This window comes from Mya arenaria, chromosome 3 (assembly GCF_026914265.1).
Source record: "Mya arenaria isolate MELC-2E11 chromosome 3, ASM2691426v1".
NCBI classification, from domain to species: domain Eukaryota; kingdom Metazoa; phylum Mollusca; class Bivalvia; order Myida; family Myidae; genus Mya; species Mya arenaria.
The window spans coordinates 72,880,492-72,899,741 of record NC_069124.1 but is presented as its reverse complement, the minus strand read 5'-3'; the positions used below and the strand labels follow the sequence as shown (position 1 = coordinate 72,899,741).

The window sequence follows — 19,250 nt, the reverse complement described above, 5'->3', positions numbered from 1 at the left end:
CCAGTTGTTACTTTGTTTATATTTGTTCACTCCATGCCTCATATGCCTATTGAAGGACATTGTTGAAACTGTTCTACAAATAACTTACTCATACAGAACCCATACTGAATCACACAGGTCAAGGTCACAATACCTTGTATAAGGTTATATCTCTAATGTACTCAATGCAGTGTACAGAATCCATATTGAATCACACAGGTCAAGGTCACACTCCCTTGTCTAAGGCTACATATTACACTCAACAATGCAATAAACAGAACCCATATTGAATCGTACAGGTCAAGGTCACACTGCCTTGTGTTACATCTTATATTCAACAATGCAATGTACAAACTTGATCTTGAAACTATTAAGACTGAAGGTCAAGGTAACAGAATTATGTCCAGGGTTTGAACCCTGCATTATTCTTCATTTATCTTTTACCCATTAAGGCATCAGGCATTGTGCAAGTCCTTACATAAAACAGGTCTACTCTTTGTGGCAGAGAATATAGGTGTCATTGTGGTTGCCTTACTCAAAACTAATATATTTGTGATAAGCACACTCATAACTATGTACTGTTCTTTTTTCTGCCACTATTTAAATTTACAAGCTGCTGATTATTCAAAGAATAAAGAGGGCCTTTACAATTGCCCCCACGCTCGTGTTGCAGTTTTGTTTGTGTTGCATGCAAACAAAACCAAAATCCAGGGTATCAGGCAACCCAGTAAAATGAGATAAAATGTTTGGGTTTAATGAAAATTACCGGTAAGTCTGTTTTAGGTATTAAAGATTTTCATACAAAAGCCACTATCTTGCACATAATTGTATCTTGGTAACAAAAATTGAAACTCATCAATTTTATTATAGTATCAATCAAATAGATTAATATATTATATAACTCTTAATTGATTGATTTGCAAAGATCCTTTCTTCACCAATGTCATTGAAAAAAACAACACAACAACAATTTTATTAAAAAATGAAGCATGAAATTAATTGCATATGTTCAAGTATTGTGTGTTATCTGGCTTATGTCGGACAGTAGTTCCAGGGCCAGGTTCCTCATGTCACTGTTACTGTCCCGGCTTAGCTGGTCCAGGACCACTGATGGCAGCTGGAATAGAAAAAAAGTAATAAACTATCATTGTTATTCTGAATAAAAAAATAGATGAAAAAAATTGAATTTCTGAGCTCTGTTTAATTTACTTATGGGCAACAATTTTATTCTTCCACCACACCATCAAGCTCAAAAACATTGACCTGAATAAGATTTCAAAAATAGCACTCTAACATCTAACAGAATGTATTAAATGTTAAATATTGTTGTAATTTTATTAAAACAGTAGAGCAAGTCCATAGAGCATGACTTTGAAAGGGGCTTATATGGGGTTTTATATGTCAGGCAAAGGAAAGTCCCTCATGAAAATGTGGCATTGCATATAAGCCATGGTATTGTCATTTAAGAACTGTGTAAGCTGTCAATGTACTGCCTCCTGGAGCTTGTGTAGGGTGTTGAGATTCGTCTGGTCACACACAAGAGACTGTATCAACCGTAGACTGTTCAACCGCAACTCACAGTCACTTTCTCCTGAAATGCCACTATTAAAATACATGATGTCCATTTCAACCAGATATAATTAAATCATTTATCATTGATATCTAAGCAAGCCAGAATGAAGAACTGGTACTAGATGGCTTCTATAAGAAGTATTGAAATTAACTGAGCAAATTTTAATACAATTGGAATTTTAGAACATTTTGATCTTTGAGGTCCTATTCGACTTGAGCTGATTTTTGCGTAATTTTCAAAATTCCATGAGTAGATTAAGACCTGGATAAAAAAGCAGTACTAGTAACCCTCTTATTATATGCACAACACTTAGAACATATAATTTATTAACCAATCTTATTTTTATATCATGCAATAATACTTGTTATGATGCAAGGTCAGTGGAGAGGAATAGTGTCATGATGCACAATATGGAATATGGAAAAAATGTATTTTGCGATATATATTGTTTGCAAATCAATGATGCATATATAATAAATGTTAATTTATTTCATTTTTGATATTTAAAAAAAAGTATGAAAATACTTTAATAGTATAATTATGCCCCCCTTCAAGCTTTGCACATGTCGGTCGGTATGTCGGTCGGTCCGTTGGTAGACCAAAGCTTGTCCGAGTGATAACTCAACAATTCCTGGACGTATGGTCATCAAACTTGACATGAAGGTTGGGCCTGACCAGTAGATGACCCCTATTGATTTTAATGCTCATCGGGTCAAAGGTCAAGGTCACAGTGACCTTTAATGGTAAAATAATTTTAAAGCTTGTCCGACTGATAACTGAACAATGCCTAGACCTATGGTCATCAAACTTGATATGGAAGTTGGGCCTGACCAGTAGATGACCCCTACTGTTTTTGTGGCTCATCGGGTCAAAGGTCAAGGTCACAAAAACCTTGAATGGTAAAAGGTTGTCCGATTGATAACTCAACAATGCCTGCACCCTTGGCCCTCATAATTGACTTGGAGGTTGGGCCTGACCAGTAGATGAGCCCTATTGTTTTTGGGGGTCATCAGGCCAAAGGTCAAGGTCACAGTGACCTTGAATGATAAAAGGTTGTCTGAGTGATAACTCAACAATGCCTGGACCCATGGTCCTCATAATTGATTTGGAGTCTGGGCCTGACCAGTAGATGACCCCTATTGATTTTGGGGGTCATCGGGCCAAAGGTCAAGGTCACAGTGACCTTGAATGGTAAAAGGTTGTCCATGTGATAAATTGACAATGCCTGCACCCATGGCCCTCAAATTTGACTTGGAGGATGGGCCTGGCCAGTAGATGACCCCCATTGTTTTGGGGGGGTCATTTGGCCAAAGGTCAAGGCCACAGTGACCTTGAATGGTAAAAGGTTGTCCGAGTGATAGCTCAACAAACCCTGCACCCATGGTCCTCATAATTGACTTGGAGTCTGGGCCTGACCAGTAGATGACCCCTATTGTTTTTGGGGGTCATCGGGCCAAAGGTCAAGGTCACAGTGACCTTGAATGGCGAAAGGTTGTCCGAGTGATAACTCGACAATGCCTGCACCCATGGCCATCAAACTTGACTTGGAGGTTGGGCCTGACCAGTAGATGGCCCCCATTGATTTTAGGGGTCATTGGGCCAAAGGTCAAGGTCACAGTGACTTTGAATGATAAAAGGGTCCGAGTGATAACTCAACAATGCCTGCACCCATGGTCCTCAAACTTGACTTAGAGGTTGGGTCTGACCAATAGATGACCCCTATTGATTTTAGTTGTCAAAGGTCAAGGTCAAAGTGACCATGAAAGCAAACTTGACAATTCCTGGACCTCATCAAACAATGCCTGCACCCATGGTCCTCAAACTTGACATGAAGGTTGGGCCTGACCAGTAGATGAACCCTCTGGACTTTGGGGGTCATCGGCGCCAAGGTCAAGGTCACAGTAACCTTTAACACAAAAAAGTTAACAAACTTCTCACAGTGATATCTCAACAATGCCTGAACCTTTGATCATCAATCTTGACATGGAAGTCGGGCCTGACCAGGAGATGACCCTTATTGATTTTAGGAGTCATTGGGTCAAAGGTCAAGTTCACAGTCACCTTGAATGTGAAAATGTTTCAAGTGATAATTTGACAATGCCTGCACCCATGGCCCTCAAACTTGACTTGTAGTTGTGTCTGACCTGTAGATGACCTCTTATGATTTTAGGGGTCAAAGTTACAGTGACCTTGAACGAAAAAAGCTTTTCTGTGTGATAACTTGTCAATTCCTGCACCCATGGCCCTCAAACTTGACATTTAGATTTTTGGTGACCAGTTGATGACTCCTATTGATTTTGAGGTCATAGAGTCAAAGGTCATGGTCAAAATGGGGGGGGGCATAATGTTTGACAAACAAATGTTTGACAAACATCTCTTATTAATTATATGTATACTGTCTTGTTACAACACTTTACCCTGTATGAGCCAGGCACACAGTGAGAGCAGTCCCGGCTTGGCTTCCAGGAATTTGCTGCCCTTCTGGTTGATACTAGCATTGTAAAGGCACATCACAAGCAGACTGGAGAGATAATACTATTACTTTAATACAACACTTCTATTCTGTATGAGCATGGAACCCAGTGAGAGGAGAACGGACATGGTTGATGCTGAAAGGCACGCCAGAAGGATACATAATGAGTCAACATGGTTGATAATTGTATATACATTTGTATATTGAATTTGACTGGTCACTATTTCAATATGATGATGATTCCACAAAAAATCAAATCCATGAAATTAAATTGATAGCATAATAATAGTCTAGATTAAAAAACAAGGCTAGTAAACAACCTGAATATTTTTTTGTGTGGGGTTTCTAGATTTTACATTGATATATAAAACAGCACATACAAGAAGAAGAAGAAGAATATTGATTACAGCATCCAAATCTTACTTTTTAAGCCTGGCACTTTTCCCTTGGGGTGCATCAGATAGTGCCTTAATATAGGTGTCCAGGATTTCTTTACCAGTTGGGTTTGTGCACAGAAACTCCCGACCATAAGCTGAGGCTGCTATGTCTGCAGGGCACAATTATTGTCCTTATGTATGATATTGGGATCATAAAAATCAAAGAGACATATTTTACCTCAAATTCATGCCATGCTGATTAAATACCATGATGATGAGGCTGGCAATATTCTGTACAGTTTTAATTTTACTATAATTATTAATTTATGATATATTTTACCTGAGAATTTTAAACTAAAACAAGATACATGAAGCATCAAAGTGATGTCCTACTTGTGATGATGCCACAGAGGGCAAGAATGAAGTGAGTTTCTTCTGTGTCATCTCTGGGCCAGTCCTCCCTGTACGCAGACACATAACTGGCTAGGGTGCTTGATACCAGCGAAAGGAACTCGTCTACCTTTGTCTGAAATAAGTTCAAATAACCAATGTTAAAACCTTGTAAATGTTCATAAGGTGTAAAACAGCAAGATGATGTGAGGTAAACTCATTTTGGGTTGCAGGTTTGATTGTTACATGAATAGGTAAATAAGTGTGTGTTTTTCAAGATATACCTTAATCTATATTCTGTAAGAGGTAACTTGAATAATCTTCTTTGGAGGTTTAAAAATCAAAGCCAAAGAATTCTCACAACAGATGATGTTTGTATGTTGATTGAAAGCATCCTTGCAAAATCTTTGTATCCAAACTTCAGACTTAAAAGTTGTTATACCCCAGCCAGAATGGCCTGGATGGTGTCCTCCTGTCTGGAGACCCTCCATAGTAATGTACAGCAGGCACTGCCAAGGCTGGTACAGTACTCCAACTGCTGACTCAACTGTTGTCCCAGGGACTGTAGCTCACATCGCAATTTTATACACTCCTACAAGATTCACTTAGATTTAAAATCACAGAATGGTATACTTAAATGATGAAGTTATCATTTAACTATTACTTTATTTGTTTAAATAGTTCTAATTGACCTGTTAAAAAGTGAGCTGTAATATTTAAACATTTTAACTTAATTGCATTTTATTCAACTAGCATTTAGATTTGTAAACCTCTAAGCATGCACTTTTCAGGTAAATATTTCAACATTCAAGGAAGGACCTGTTTTTCTGTCTGTGTATCAGCAATGGCAGTTTCATGGCGAGATTTCCAGTGGTCCTTTTCTGCCAACAAATGTCTGCATTGCTCTCTCAGTTTTTCATTTTCTGCAAAAAAGTGGCTGTATAATCAGTCATCAAAATTAGACTTTTAGATTAACAAGCCCAAATTCTTATACTATTGCTTGGCATCAAATTTTTTAACAAGAATTTGAGCAAGCCTGAATGACATTTTACCAGCGCAGGACAATAAATGTGGGCTGGTGTTAGTTTCGACTACTGTATACTATTTTATCAGGACAATATCTATTAATAATTAGAGGACTTTTTAGTCATTTACATCAGTGAATATTACAACTTATTCACATTATTTGTTAAACACTGGATATAAAAACCTTCCGGGATTAAATACTAAACTGGAATCCTTCAAGTCAATAAGTTAAACATCGGTGATTTCTTTTGAATTCATACCAGGTGGCAGATGTCAGATGCCACTGATATTTTCTGACACATCAATTGTTGTGACTGCAAACACAGTGTATAAATTAGGCAGAATTCTTGAATAAAAAGTTTACAATGGGAATTATGAAAATACTTTATTAATCTCATTACCTACTTCCAGAATATGTATCTTTGTTTGCATCACAGAGGCTGATGTGTTGAGTACAAGAGGAATGTTCTGCTTTAGCTGGGTTATTTCTGTAGCCAACTGGGCCAGGTCTTCTTTTCCAACCAGTAGCTGGATACCTGCCTGCAATCATCAGAATATCAATATGTCATATCTTATATCTGAATATCAATATGTCATATCTTATATCTGAATATGAATATGTCATATCTTAAATCTGTATATCAATATGTCATATCTTAAATACTAATATCAATATGTCATATCTTATATCTGTATTATAATACTAATATCAATATGTCATATCCGAATATCAATATGTCATATCTTATATCCGAATATCAATATGTCATATCTTATATTTGAATATCAATATGTCATATCTTATATCCGAATATCAACATGGTAAATCTTATATCTGAATATCAATATGGTATATCTCATATCCGAATATCAATATGGAAAAATCCCCCAAAATTTCAATCCATCTCCCGGTCTCCTGGCGAGAGATAAAAAAATCCCCCGGAGTTTTCAGCCTTTCTGAACAAATACCCCTGAATGGTCTGCAGAAAATATGGCATGTATGACATTTGACCATTAATTTATCCATGAAATAGAAAATTTATGCATTCATTTATATATTTCTTTTAACTGAATGAATATACTAGAATTTAAGAAACCACAAAATAACAGCTTATTATTTTATTTTGGCAAGTGAAAATTACAGACTAAGAGAGACAACCTGTATTCAGAGAGTGATTTAAAAAAAAACTTGATTGTTTTTCTTGCTATCATAATCATATGTTGGTAACATCCATGGAAAACTGAAAGTCACTGTGAAAGAATGTGTGGGGCTTAATTATGAGCTTTTTATTTTTTAAAGCTGCACTCTCACAGATGAAACATTTTGACAACTTTTTTTTATTTTTTGTCTTATGTTTACATTGATTGATGTCGAACATATGTTACAATGCAGAGATATTGGTGAACATTGTGTTAGTTATCCATACAATATTATACTGTTAAATGGTAGCCCAGACATCATATTAACCCACCCATGCTTAGGACTATTCCATTCTAAGACCTGGAATGATATATAAAGCAACATATATAATATATATATATATATATATTATATATATAAACATACATATTAATCACAAGGTAGCCCATACAATATTATTTTCCACTGTATATACTAAATTAGCTAGTCATTTTAATATTTCATTTAGAAAAAAGTGAATGTGATAACTTAGTTTTTGCTAAAGTTAATATATTTTGGTTGTATGTCCTTAATTATCTAAAAGTTTGAATTTGATATATGTCTCATCTCATCTCTTTTCTGTACAACTGATCTTTAAAATAAAATAACATTTTATATCATCAATCAATATCTCTTTGTAATGTTTGCTGTAACTATTCATGTCATCCTAAATTATTTGTTTTATTTTTGTAGCCATTACTGTATACATCTGTTATACTTCAACATTATTTTAATAGCTAATGCAGTAGTATCATTAAAAAAGCTTTGTGAGCTCAGGCCCAAATAAGGGGTAGGTAGGTAGGCATAGCTTTATTTTTTATGAGAAACAGGAGTCTGTTCCAAACCAACCTATAACAAACTAATCACAAATTACAAATATGAAATGGTAAAATTTTAACATATAACTGTTCACTCAAATAAACAACGTTTTTTAGGAAATTATGAAAAAAAACCTAGGGTTGGTCAGGAGGAAGGGTTTTTATGCCTTATGTTATTTGTATTATGCCGTGCCGACTTTAAATAAAACTGATCTTATCCCCCCCCCCACTTCTCCACCCCATGGTCAGAGGAAAAGCGGAGATTTTGCCTTTCGGTCCTGCCAATCCTAGGTAAAACCCCGGGGACAAACTGCTGGTAAATTCCCCCTTCCACCCCCTTGGACATCCTAGATAAAGCCCAATCTCACTATTTTCAACGCGAAAACAAAACCCCCGCATTCACTTGGCACTTCGGGGCCACCTAGAAGGTAAAAGCATTTTCCTTGCTATCCCTGGTATATCTCCAGACCTGGGGGCCGTGGTTACAATTTCTGGTGCATAAGGACACTTAAAATTAGAGGATATAGTGGAGGGGGAGGGGGACACACAGCATGTCAAAGGTTGTGCGTCCTCTAACATCAATTCCTGGATCCGCCCCTGCTCAAGTCCTATTAAATTCACTTTATTTTATGTAGAATAAGGGTATGGCAGAAGATTTTCTTGTGGTGGTGTTATGTTTTACATTGATGGTGAAGTTATTATAAAATACTCTTGAAAGTTGTGTGGATACATATATATATCATGATTGTCTCTTAAAGGGGTCGCTCATGATTTGTAAAATGCACTTTTTTTACGAAACCCTTCAATAAATGTTGATATATGCTCAAATATTGACTTTTGTTCAAAAAAATGTATTAATTTATACCTTTTGGTAGCGTTCCATACTGAAATTTGTGCGACTGTCAAAAATTCCCGCCACAATTTCTTTTAAGGGGAAACTACTCTTACAGAACAAGATATTATTTATCCTTTAATAGCCTAAGCGGTCCAACTTCCGTTTTATCGGTGCTGAAATTCTTGCGTTTCATGCATAATATTTTCAATTGACTTGCAGAAATTCTCGATATTTTTTGTTAAAACGATAAGATCGGGGAAGCAGATAGAAGTTTTTGGTAGGATATTATCTTTGACAGCAAATATGAGTGATGCTCGGCGAAAGCGCCAAGTCGGAACAGCGAAAACGCGTTCTGAAGTTGGTGCCGGAGCAAGGTCTCAACCAGGGCAACAGAGTGGCAATCACAGGGGAAGAAATAACAATGCTCACAATGGAAACGTAAGTAATAATATGGGACTAATACATTGAAATTCATTTTATTATTTTTGGTTTCATTTCGGGAACAAATTATCAATGAGGAATCTTACAGCGTGGAAAGGCATGTAGTGGCCTGAAGGTTCCACATGAATGACTCTAAATAAAAACAAGTTTGGACCAACCCATTTTATTTCTGATATTTAGAAACATTTTTTTCATGAAATCACAATACATTTAATTCAGCCACTGTTGAAATAGTACATGTATTTGTCATAGTGTATTGGGATATTTTTAGACATTACAAATTTATCAATTCTATGCAAAAGTCAAGCCCACCTATTTATTTTGCTTATTTTTTCTGGCAAATTTTATTTACATTTTTACTTAGTAAATATTGGCAGACAATACTTCCCATATCAAAAGACCTAAGGCCAAATAAAAAAAATTGGTGCGTTTCAGGTAACACTGCCAAAAAAAATAGGGTAGGTAGGTAGTCCAAATAATTGTACGTTGACGGATTTTTTTTAGATTTTTGATATGGCAAATCCTTCACGTACAAATTGTTTAGTATCAAAAGTGGGTAGTTGTTCCGATCAGGATTCCGGGTTAAAGCATATAGCGTCTATAAAATATCATAAAAACAAGAAATATTACCAGATAATGTTATTTTATATTAGTTCCGTACACAAAAAATAAATATCCAACTTAAAATTATGAGTTTGACGGCTTTTTTTCATTTCATTCTGTCAAAACATAACGATATATACATGAAGGGCACCTGCAAGGCTTCAGGGCACAGTTTTAAATCGCTCTGAACATTTCGGCCATGGCTGAGTTGTTACGATTGTATAACGAGGTCTATCTTGAAGCTTTGTCGGAGGAGGCCGAGTTATTACGATTGTATCGAGTTGTTCCCCTTCGCATAATTGTTTTCTGTGTCAGTCAACTTTCGTTTTATTGGAAAGGTAAACAACTTGTTTCAATGCATTAAATGCTTGTTTAGTGCAAAATAACATTTCACTTACATGGTAAAATATGAATATAACTCTTAATGATCAATTTCAACCATAAAATACTTCACTTAAAATAATTTCAATATTTTTAAAATACCCCCGTTTTTTGCACATTCCCGTTTAGACGTTAGGGATTGGAAGAATCCCGTATAACACGTCTATTATTTTAGACTAGGTAGGTATATTTTTTTATTATTATTATTATTTTTTTTTTTTTTGATATATTGATTTCAGTAACTGTTGACTCAGAAAGTAACAAAAATAAAAGTCATCAATTTTCAGGTTTATCAGTAGTTTTTAAACATGTTCCATGCTTCAAAGGAAACATTCTTTATTTGTCTGGTTAAATACTTCGACAATGATGGTTGGATTTCAACTAAGTTATGGTACACCACTCTGCTATTATTTAAGACTTTCCAGGAACGGTTTTACTTTTCTTTATGCACCCTTTTGCTTTCAATCACCCTCTGTAGAATGCTAACCTCCCTGTAACATAATTACATGAAGAGTGGGACAGCAAATTTACCATATAAGCCATCAGCCAAGGAAACCTCAATGCTGTCAAGAGGACCAGGTTTGAAGAACAAGTAACATGCAGGTTTTATTGCCAAAATTGCACACTTAAGTCTGACATATCAATCCGAAAGTCAGTATCTGACAAGAAAATATAGTTCAAGAATTGAAATATACCTGCCACACAAGCACAAACTACCCGTAATTCACCTTTGAGTTCGGACAATCTAAAAATTCGGACATCCATTATTATTTTCAAAAATAATTAATTTTAGGTACCTAATTTTCGGACACCCAAAGGACATCGATTGTAACTTACAGTTACTAAGTCTCACAGACAAAAATTATTGATCTTTATCGTTACAATGCCTGGCTAGATTACCTAACCGTATACATCACTGTGATAGTTACTACCTACTAAACGATTTATTGCCTTTTGAAAAGGATGTGTGATATATTTAATGGAGGATTAAAGAAAAAACAAGGGCAATCAGGAGATTAAGAAAACACAGACATGACATGTTTGTAAAACGATCCGCCAATAAACTTTGAAACTTGTACCACACTTTTAATATAGACTTTATGAAGCAATAATCGTACAGTAATACTCATTGAAACACCAATAGAACAATGAAAGTCAACACATTCAATGATACAGGTAACTATTTAATGTGATGAATTAAAGTTAGAAATGCAATACTTAAGTTACAATCAAAAACACCACCCAGACACATTAATCCTGCATAGCAATATCCATGCTCTCCATGAAATCCTCGTGGGTATAACTGAGAGTTATGTGACGTCACACAATGTGACTGTTTGATCTGAAGCCGATAAAAGGTGTTAATTCATTTCAATGCATGTATAAAATGGTGTTGATTGGGATTTTAATTAACTTGATGAAGGAGTTACACTTATAGGCGTAATAACCATTGATAACTACGGATAAATTAATAAGTGGTAAAATGCAGAAATGAAGAAAAAAGGCAGGTTTACCATACATGTAGAAAAAATGTAAAAATGGTTATTTTCTATGAATTTGCAGAGCGAAAAATAATTATTTCAAGGTGTCCGAACTCTAAGCTGAAGTACGGTAAATACATTCAGAAATCCAACTCTTATATTGTCAACTTTACGAACATACATTTCGTAACAAATGCTTTTCGTACCCAAATCACATTTTTTTAAGGGTAATATAGGTTAGGGTCGGCGGGAAAAAATAGGGTCGGTCGGGTAACCTGAAACAGACCTATTTTTTTACTTGGCCTAATTAGTCCTCCAGGCCCAGATTAAAAAAATCATACAGCCTGGATTGGCAAATTTTAATTACGTTTGTTTCTTTAAGTCTGGCCTGTATGTTTGCTGATCTTACAGTCTACTGATTTTGACCGTATGGTCGTTCAATTTGGGACATCTTTTAATCAAAGCCCTTTTCATAAAACTTGCCTATATAGTCTGCCAATTAGGCTGTATCATAGGGAATGTACTGTGTTAAAAGTATACTGTTATAAGGGCTGGTTTGCAAGCATTGGGCCAGGCCAGATGCTTTTCTGATTTGGTGCTAATAAGGAGGGTTTCCTTAAATTTTCCAGCTGAGTGTCCTGTGACTTTCATGGTTGACCTATTAGGGATCTTGTTAAATATATATATTCATATACGGATTGAAATCAGTTTCCAACAGTTTTTTCAGGTTTTTATTGAATTACAGTGTTTTCAATAAGAACCAGCTGCTGGCCCAAATTGACAGTTCAGATGGCATTTGGACCAGTTAAAATTTTAAAAAATAAGTGAATATTTTGTAGAATAAATAGGAGCTGTTTTTCAATCGATACTAAAAATGTTCACATTTTAGATTACTGCAGCTAAAGCTGCTGTATATTTTCATATGTTTGATGTTACTAATAGTGTGATAGGGGCACCAAGAGGGTAATTACACCTCTCTGATTTACTGGTGATGAGGAGCAGTTTCCGTTAAATATATTTTGAGGCGGCTTTATGTGCTTATCATGTATTTTTTGTCTGAGTTTTTAATTAACTAAATATTATGCTATAATAAGAAAATGTTAGATAGCTAGTTAATTTTAAGCTTTTTATACATTTTGGTGAATGTGCGTGTGAAATTAACTTGACAATACTCTTTGCAAGTATGTACACAATGATCATTGTTTGTATTACTCATTTTAGGAAAACATTTTTTAGATTTGCAAATTAGGTTCACACGCATGTGAAATTCCCTGGGGGTCCCAGAGATGCACAGTTAAATAGCATTGGGAGTCCTTTGCATAGAAATTGGTGTCGAGGAAATCATTGCACCTGATAACATGCACAGCTGCTAGATCCCTTAAGTATATTGTGGTTACCCGGTAAGTTTGTTGAGCTGTGATGGTTATTTTGTTTGGGACTTTTGAGATGAATTTTAGCTCAGTTGGTGAATAGCACAGTGCTATTGAGTTGCACAGGTACTATGTTAATTGTGAGTTACTCAGGCCAGTCAGGTTAGTTGGTAAAATACTTGTACCTGACTTGCAAGCTAGGAGTTCATAGGCTGATCCCCAAACTTTCGGCATTAACTTAATGCAGGCAACATCACCTCTTTTCATTGCATCCCTCTGGAGAGTATACTTGTGATGTGGATTCAAATGAGCGCAAGCTGATATTAGAATGGCTATTTACATAATTATATATTTTGCAATTTACGCTCTTCGAATAAAATGGGTGAAACAAGTTCTTCAAGCTCAGTCTTATGCAGTTAAGCACTCATGCAAGTTAAACTATGTGACCCTTCTGTTGGAAGAGTAGAGAATCTTTTGTGTCATTGTTATCATTCAGGGGTGTAACATGCTAAATGCAAGTTGCATTTTTATGCATGTGCAATTTTCTGATGAGTAAATTATTCTTTGAATGTACATCATCATAATAAATATATACAAATTAATCAGAAATCAACAGTTTGAAGAATGTGTATTTTTGTGTAAACCAACAGTGAGATAGTGAATACTTGTTATAGGCAGCTATGCACTGTTTGTCTAATTACTCTAGTACTACTTGTTGTAAGGAAAAATATCACAATATTTCCATTGATTATCGTGATACTTTTCGTCAAATTTTATCAATGTATGCTCATTGTTATCGTTATAACTCTCTTAGCCATTTTTCTTTTTTTTTTGACAACGTTAGACACTTAACGCTGTCCCAGGATCTTGAGGACGCCAAGTTCCAAGGAGGGACTCCAGAACTACCATATCAGGTTTCCAAACAGGACACCCATTCTTTTTTTGGCAGAAAGTTAGATAGGACAATATATCTACATACACTAGATTTTAACCTCTCAAGCATGCAATATATGAAGTTGACAAGAACTCGCTAACAATGAAACCCTGTTGTGTACTCCATGTGTTTCATACACATGATTCAAAACTCATAATATTTCATTCATATAATTACATGGGTGAAAGTTTTCCGTATTAATACGGAATTCCGTATTTTCGGTCTTCTCAGGGGTCATTTTTCTAAATCGTGTAAATCCGGGGAGTTTTTCGGGGGCTGGAGGGGGTACCCCAAACCCCATCATTAACATCGCGATCTACTCAAAATTAGGATTCTAAGCATTTTGTGTTTTTTTAATGCTAATAGCACCTTTAATGGCTTTATATAAAATAATATACACACTATAACATAACTATTTAAACTGAAGAATTTAAGAGCCCTTCTTCGCCATATGTGATGTGAAATTCTTAGTTAAACAGAGAAATAAAAGCCTCAACTGACGCATAGAACAAAGACAAATTTTCAAACGGATTCCAGATTTCTTGAAGGGAAACTTGATTTCAACTTTTCATTGCTAATACTTGATAAGGATGATTTGAGAGGATAATTGTGAAAAGTTAATGAGGAGAATAAAACCATATTCTGGTGTTGTTGGTTTAGAAAATGTGTTTTTTGGGTAAAAATTAACTTTGCTTATTATTCATCTTTTTTCACATTTAGTAACGACTGCTTTTAAACATAAGAGCGATTTCCACAACGCAATACATAATCGGTGCCAAAGTAATCTGACATCTTCAAACCTTGAAATTACACTGGCAGTCATTGAAATAAGACTTGGATGAGCAAGCCCGAATTCATATACTTTTGCTATATAAAATTCAGAATTTGAGCAAGCCTGGAAGACATTTTACCAGTGCAGGGCTTGCGGGCTTGTTTTAAATTTTGACCACTGCACTTGAAGACATTTCATAACAGAGTGAAATGGAAACTTGGGTTGTTCGAATCATCGGATCACTAGAGGTTTTAGCTCGGTCCCCAGTGTCGTTGAATGTCACTCGAGGTTTTAGCTTGGTCCCCTGTGTCGTTGAACGATCACAGTTTTACTGTAGCATACAATTAAGTTGTAGCAACAGACTGGTTATTCCTTAATTTTGTTAGCACTTTCCATAATAATTACTGACTGTTGAACAACTAATTAATTATATGCATTCCGCTGGTTTATAGAGATTTATCAGTGAAATAAAATTGATGTTTCACTGTTTTAAAACAGTGAAAATATCGCTTTAAATATCGCTTTAAAATTAAGCATCAATGTTGAAAGGCCTAATGGATTTTTAGTTAATTTTGCCTTATCAATGTCACACATTTTCATCAATGTCCAAAAAAAAAGTAACATAACGTTATAGCATACAATCCGGCAAAATTACCTTAAAAGCTATAATTAAATGCCATTTAATATCGTATAATAAAAAGCAGAACTGTTCGTTTAAGTGAAAGGATTGCAATACATTTTACCTCATGACCACCAAATATTTCACGTGTGGCTACTCAATTTGGGAAATATGGTCTTTGGTACTGACTCCATGAGTTACTTCATATTTATACCAAGTAACATTTAAAACCATGCATAATTTTAGGCAATTTATTTTGGAAATGGAAGAAATAAACAATATTTATGTTTATTTTTGTTTGAAAGTCATCATTGCTGATAGTAAGCAGAAATTTTTAATTGATTTTGGAGGAAGGTAAGCCAACTTAATTGTCTCAAAAACATATTTTTCTATGACATAATTTGTTCTGCAAGTGCCTTACAGTTAACAGTATTTGCATGTGACATAACAAAACAGTGTCTTATAAGAATATGATGGTTTATAAAATACTTCTATATGTACAAAAAGGTAAAGATTTTCATAGCAATGAATATATGTGAATACATTTGATCACACTTGTGTCTAGAATTATTTTGCTATTTTGCCAACTTAGACCTGCTAAAAAAATCCCCCAGAATTCTATCAAAATCCCCCTGACTGTTCAGCCTTTCTGATAAAATCCCCAGGAATGGTCTCCAGAAATATGGCATGTATGAGCAAGTGAGAAAAAGAGTTAAATGATAACGGTCATTGTTATTATCATCTGTGCTAAGGGTGGAATGCAAATTAAAGTGTTCCCACCTACCCCAAAAAGTAAGAGATGTGTTTTTCAAGGTCAGTGATTTTTCATGGAATTTTAAGTCAATATACAAAATGAAATTTCAGAAAAGTCAGGAAGTTTTATGTTTCCTTTGTGGTGACCTCTATAGTTTGTCAAAAGATAAGAGGAACTCAGCAATTCTAGTTCATAATGATATTTTTTTTATATATTAAAGCAGCATAAGGAACTCAGCAATTCTAGTTCATAATGATATTTTTTTTATATATTAAAGCAGCATAAGGAACTCAGCAATTCTAGTTCATAATGATATTTTTTTTATATATTAAAGCAGCATAAGGAACTCAGCAATTCTAGTTCATAATGATATTTTTTTTATATATTAAAGCAGCATAAGGAACTCAGCAATTCTAGTTCATAATGATATTTTTTTTATATATTAAAGCAGCATAAGGAACTCAGCAATTCTAGTTCATAATGATATTTTTTTTTTATATTAAAGCAGCATAAGGAACTCAGCAATTCTAGTTCATAATGATATTTTTTTTATATATTAAAGCAGCATAGATACAAGTAAATAAATAAATACCTGAATTGTCCATCTGTAATTCCCAGTGTAACTGATATATGCACTGCTTTGTAAATAGAGCCAATCATTTTTAATGTTAATTATTTACAACCTCTCATTTCAACTTCTCCTACATACATAAACTACCATAATGATTTCTGTACTGTTTTCCACATTATCAGTGAAGTTGTCATATATCGCATTACCAGCTGTACTGTAGACACAGGAAGATGTGTTCCTTATAATCTTTACAGAGTAGCCTCTAATTTATCAACTAAAGTAATGGTACATTTACAGAGCCTTCGCCAAGTGAGTGAACTTGTTATGAAAAAAAACTCATAAATAAAACATAAAACAAGTAAAAATACTACTTTATTTTCAATAATTTTGTACAGCGTTTCTTCATTACTTAAATGAGATGAAAAGCGAAATCAAGAACTCTTTTTCGTTCTAGTTTTCTTAATTTCTCTGCATCATTCAGTTTTTGGTCCTAATATGTCAAATAAACTATGATTAATGTAATAGTTGCTTTTGACCTAAATCATTTAATTATGTTGGTCGGTGTTTGCGGTATTCGGTGTATATTTGATATATATCTATTTTTCTATATAGGTTTATAAGTATTTTAAACCAGGCATTTTTCACAAGCAACCACAGATTTTCAATGGGGCTTAGTTCAGGGGAATGTACCAGAATAGCACATTAATAATATTAAATTCTTACTAGAGGTTTGATTAACTGCATGGAGTCTTTTTTATGTGGAAAATTCACATTTTTTTCGACATTGGTATATTGATTATTTTATTTATGTTCGGCAATAGGTTACAAAATATACTGTTTTACATATTTAACCCTTGCTGGCTGAAAAGTTGTTTTCAATAGTGCCATGTTCTAAAATATCTACAAAAACATGGAAATAACACATTTCGTTGCTCCTTCCAATAATTTTTAGCCCTCGTTTACCATAAGATACAATAACTGCTTTTTGCCTCTGTCATTTACTACCATACATGAGAAAATTAAGCAGTTGAAATAGGGCGATGTTCAACAGCACATAGCCGCCATTGAAAAAGTTCACTCACTTTTAGCATAATGTGTTTTATGTTAATGATTTAATGAAATATTGATTTGTATAAATTATTATTGTAAGCAATGATGATATGGATTTTTTAAAGTGCACTTTGTACAGTTCATGTATTTCTTTCAATCATCTCAACCAGCAGCAGCAGTGGCACCACCACAACCATGCAGCTTTGCTTAACTACAATGTCATATGTATGCTATTATGGTATGCTTATCAGAAGCTTTGCTTCACATGTGTTTATTTTACTTTTTGAACTACATGTATGTTCGTGAAGGATGCGGGCAATATTAAATTAGACTTTAGAAATATTAAACAAAGAAAATATGAAAGTCAAACATAATGACTCATATTCTCTCATCTTCTAACATGAAAGAAATCTTTTTTGCTTTAAGGTCAACAATAGTAGAACAGCATGCATATCTATGTAAATGGAAAACCACTAAACTATTTGCATGACTACATAATTATGTTTAAAAAAATGAAAACCTTTTGTCTTGAACTCTATTAGTGCAATGAAATTCATCTGAATAACAAAATATTATCATTTATAATTAGAATGATATAAAAAAAATCAAAAGTAGTTTCAAATAAAAGTTCATATCAGGTAAAAAGTCAGCAAGCAAACAGTGGTGTGTTTACAGTAGAGATAAGTAATTGGCTGATAGCTGGGATGCTCCTGTACAAACTATTGTATATACTGTATACAGTGTCAGGGTTTATAACAGTAAACTCTACAGGTATGAGTAGGAAACAGGCTTTTGGTGCATTCTTTGATCAGACTACCTGCATGTAGTGAGCCTACCTGTATGAATGTGTGAGTTAAGTTGTGGATTACAAGGAGAAATCTTAAGGTGAGGATTTTATATAGGTGATCATATCTTTGAAGAAAGTATGCATATGCTGTCTGCTCTTGTCACTTATAACTCTGTCTACACAGTCTCGTCAATGTAACCTTTGAAAATAATGTTGATAAGATGGAGTGTTGACATTTGATTACAATGTTTTCAAATATAATGGATGTTTAGACATGTGAATACAGTCTTCATACAATGTGATAGGAATTCCATGTGGTTTTTAAACTAACTTAAATATATGGACTTTTTTTGGTGTTTAATTTTTGTTTTTGTGTTTGTACCATGCAGCCCAGTTGACCATCATACGTTTGGGCTAAGGATATATATCAATGGGCGATATTGATTCATAAGCTTATAAAGACAAATATTATATTATATATCCTAACTCAATGCATGTCCCATGCAGTACTAAGTAGTAATTATTCTATCCATTCAACTCAATGCTAGATCATGCAGTACATTCCTAACTCAATGCAAGTACTACGCAGTAGTAAATATGTTATCTTAAGTCAATGAAGTAAATGTTCTTAAACTTAGAAGTTGAACAGAATGCATAAATTTAAAGCTGAGGATTGTGTTTATATATTTATTTATTTTCAGCAAAAAGCCTGTATACACATATGATTGTATATAGTTTATGATCATAAAAATGTGAAAGTCCTATGTTATTAGCTTGTCTCTTTTTCAAAAAACAAACCAACTTGTATTGTAATATAATATAGCCTTGTTCTTTGA

At 34.3% G+C, this 19,250-nt stretch overlaps 2 protein-coding genes across 5 annotated transcripts in view; one reads left to right on the top strand and one right to left on the bottom strand.

Moving 5' to 3' along the window:
* Positions 1–8: 8 nt before the first annotated feature.
* Positions 9–8,699, bottom strand: LOC128226257 (heat shock factor 2-binding protein-like). The gene is made up of 9 exons (XM_052936140.1): positions 8,682–8,699; positions 6,220–6,358; positions 5,612–5,715; positions 5,235–5,384; positions 4,796–4,928; positions 4,449–4,572; positions 3,970–4,073; positions 1,470–1,570; positions 9–1,096 (listed from the first exon to the last, which is right to left on the bottom strand). Exons 1-9 carry the CDS (start codon positions 8,697–8,699, stop codon positions 989–991), a joined length of 981 nt encoding a protein of 326 aa, XP_052792100.1. The 3' UTR covers positions 9–988.
* Positions 8,700–8,818: 119 nt separating this feature from the next.
* The window catches only part of LOC128226706 (S phase cyclin A-associated protein in the endoplasmic reticulum-like), a 46,413-nt gene continuing 35,981 nt past the window's right edge, over positions 8,819–19,250 (top strand). For 2 of the 4 annotated variants that reach the window (XM_052936690.1, XM_052936694.1), the window contains exon 1: positions 8,819–9,089. In XM_052936690.1, the coding sequence (XP_052792650.1) occupies positions 8,955–9,089 (135 nt within the window). In that variant the 5' untranslated portion in view covers positions 8,819–8,954. Of the gene's footprint in view, positions 9,090–13,822; positions 13,842–18,377; positions 18,513–19,250 lie in introns of those variants that run through there. The other 2 variants (XM_052936693.1, XM_052936692.1) reach the window with 2 other exon arrangements.

Coding starts and splice junctions, on each gene's coding strand:
- LOC128226257 (XM_052936140.1), bottom strand. Junction 4,929..5,234: donor TCCAGGCCATTCTGGCTGGG/GTATAACAACTT, acceptor AACTTATTTCAG/ACAAAGGTAGACGAGTTCCT. Junction 4,074..4,448: donor AAAAGTGCCAGGCTTAAAAA/GTAAGATTTGGA, acceptor TTATCTCTCCAG/TCTGCTTGTGATGTGCCTTT.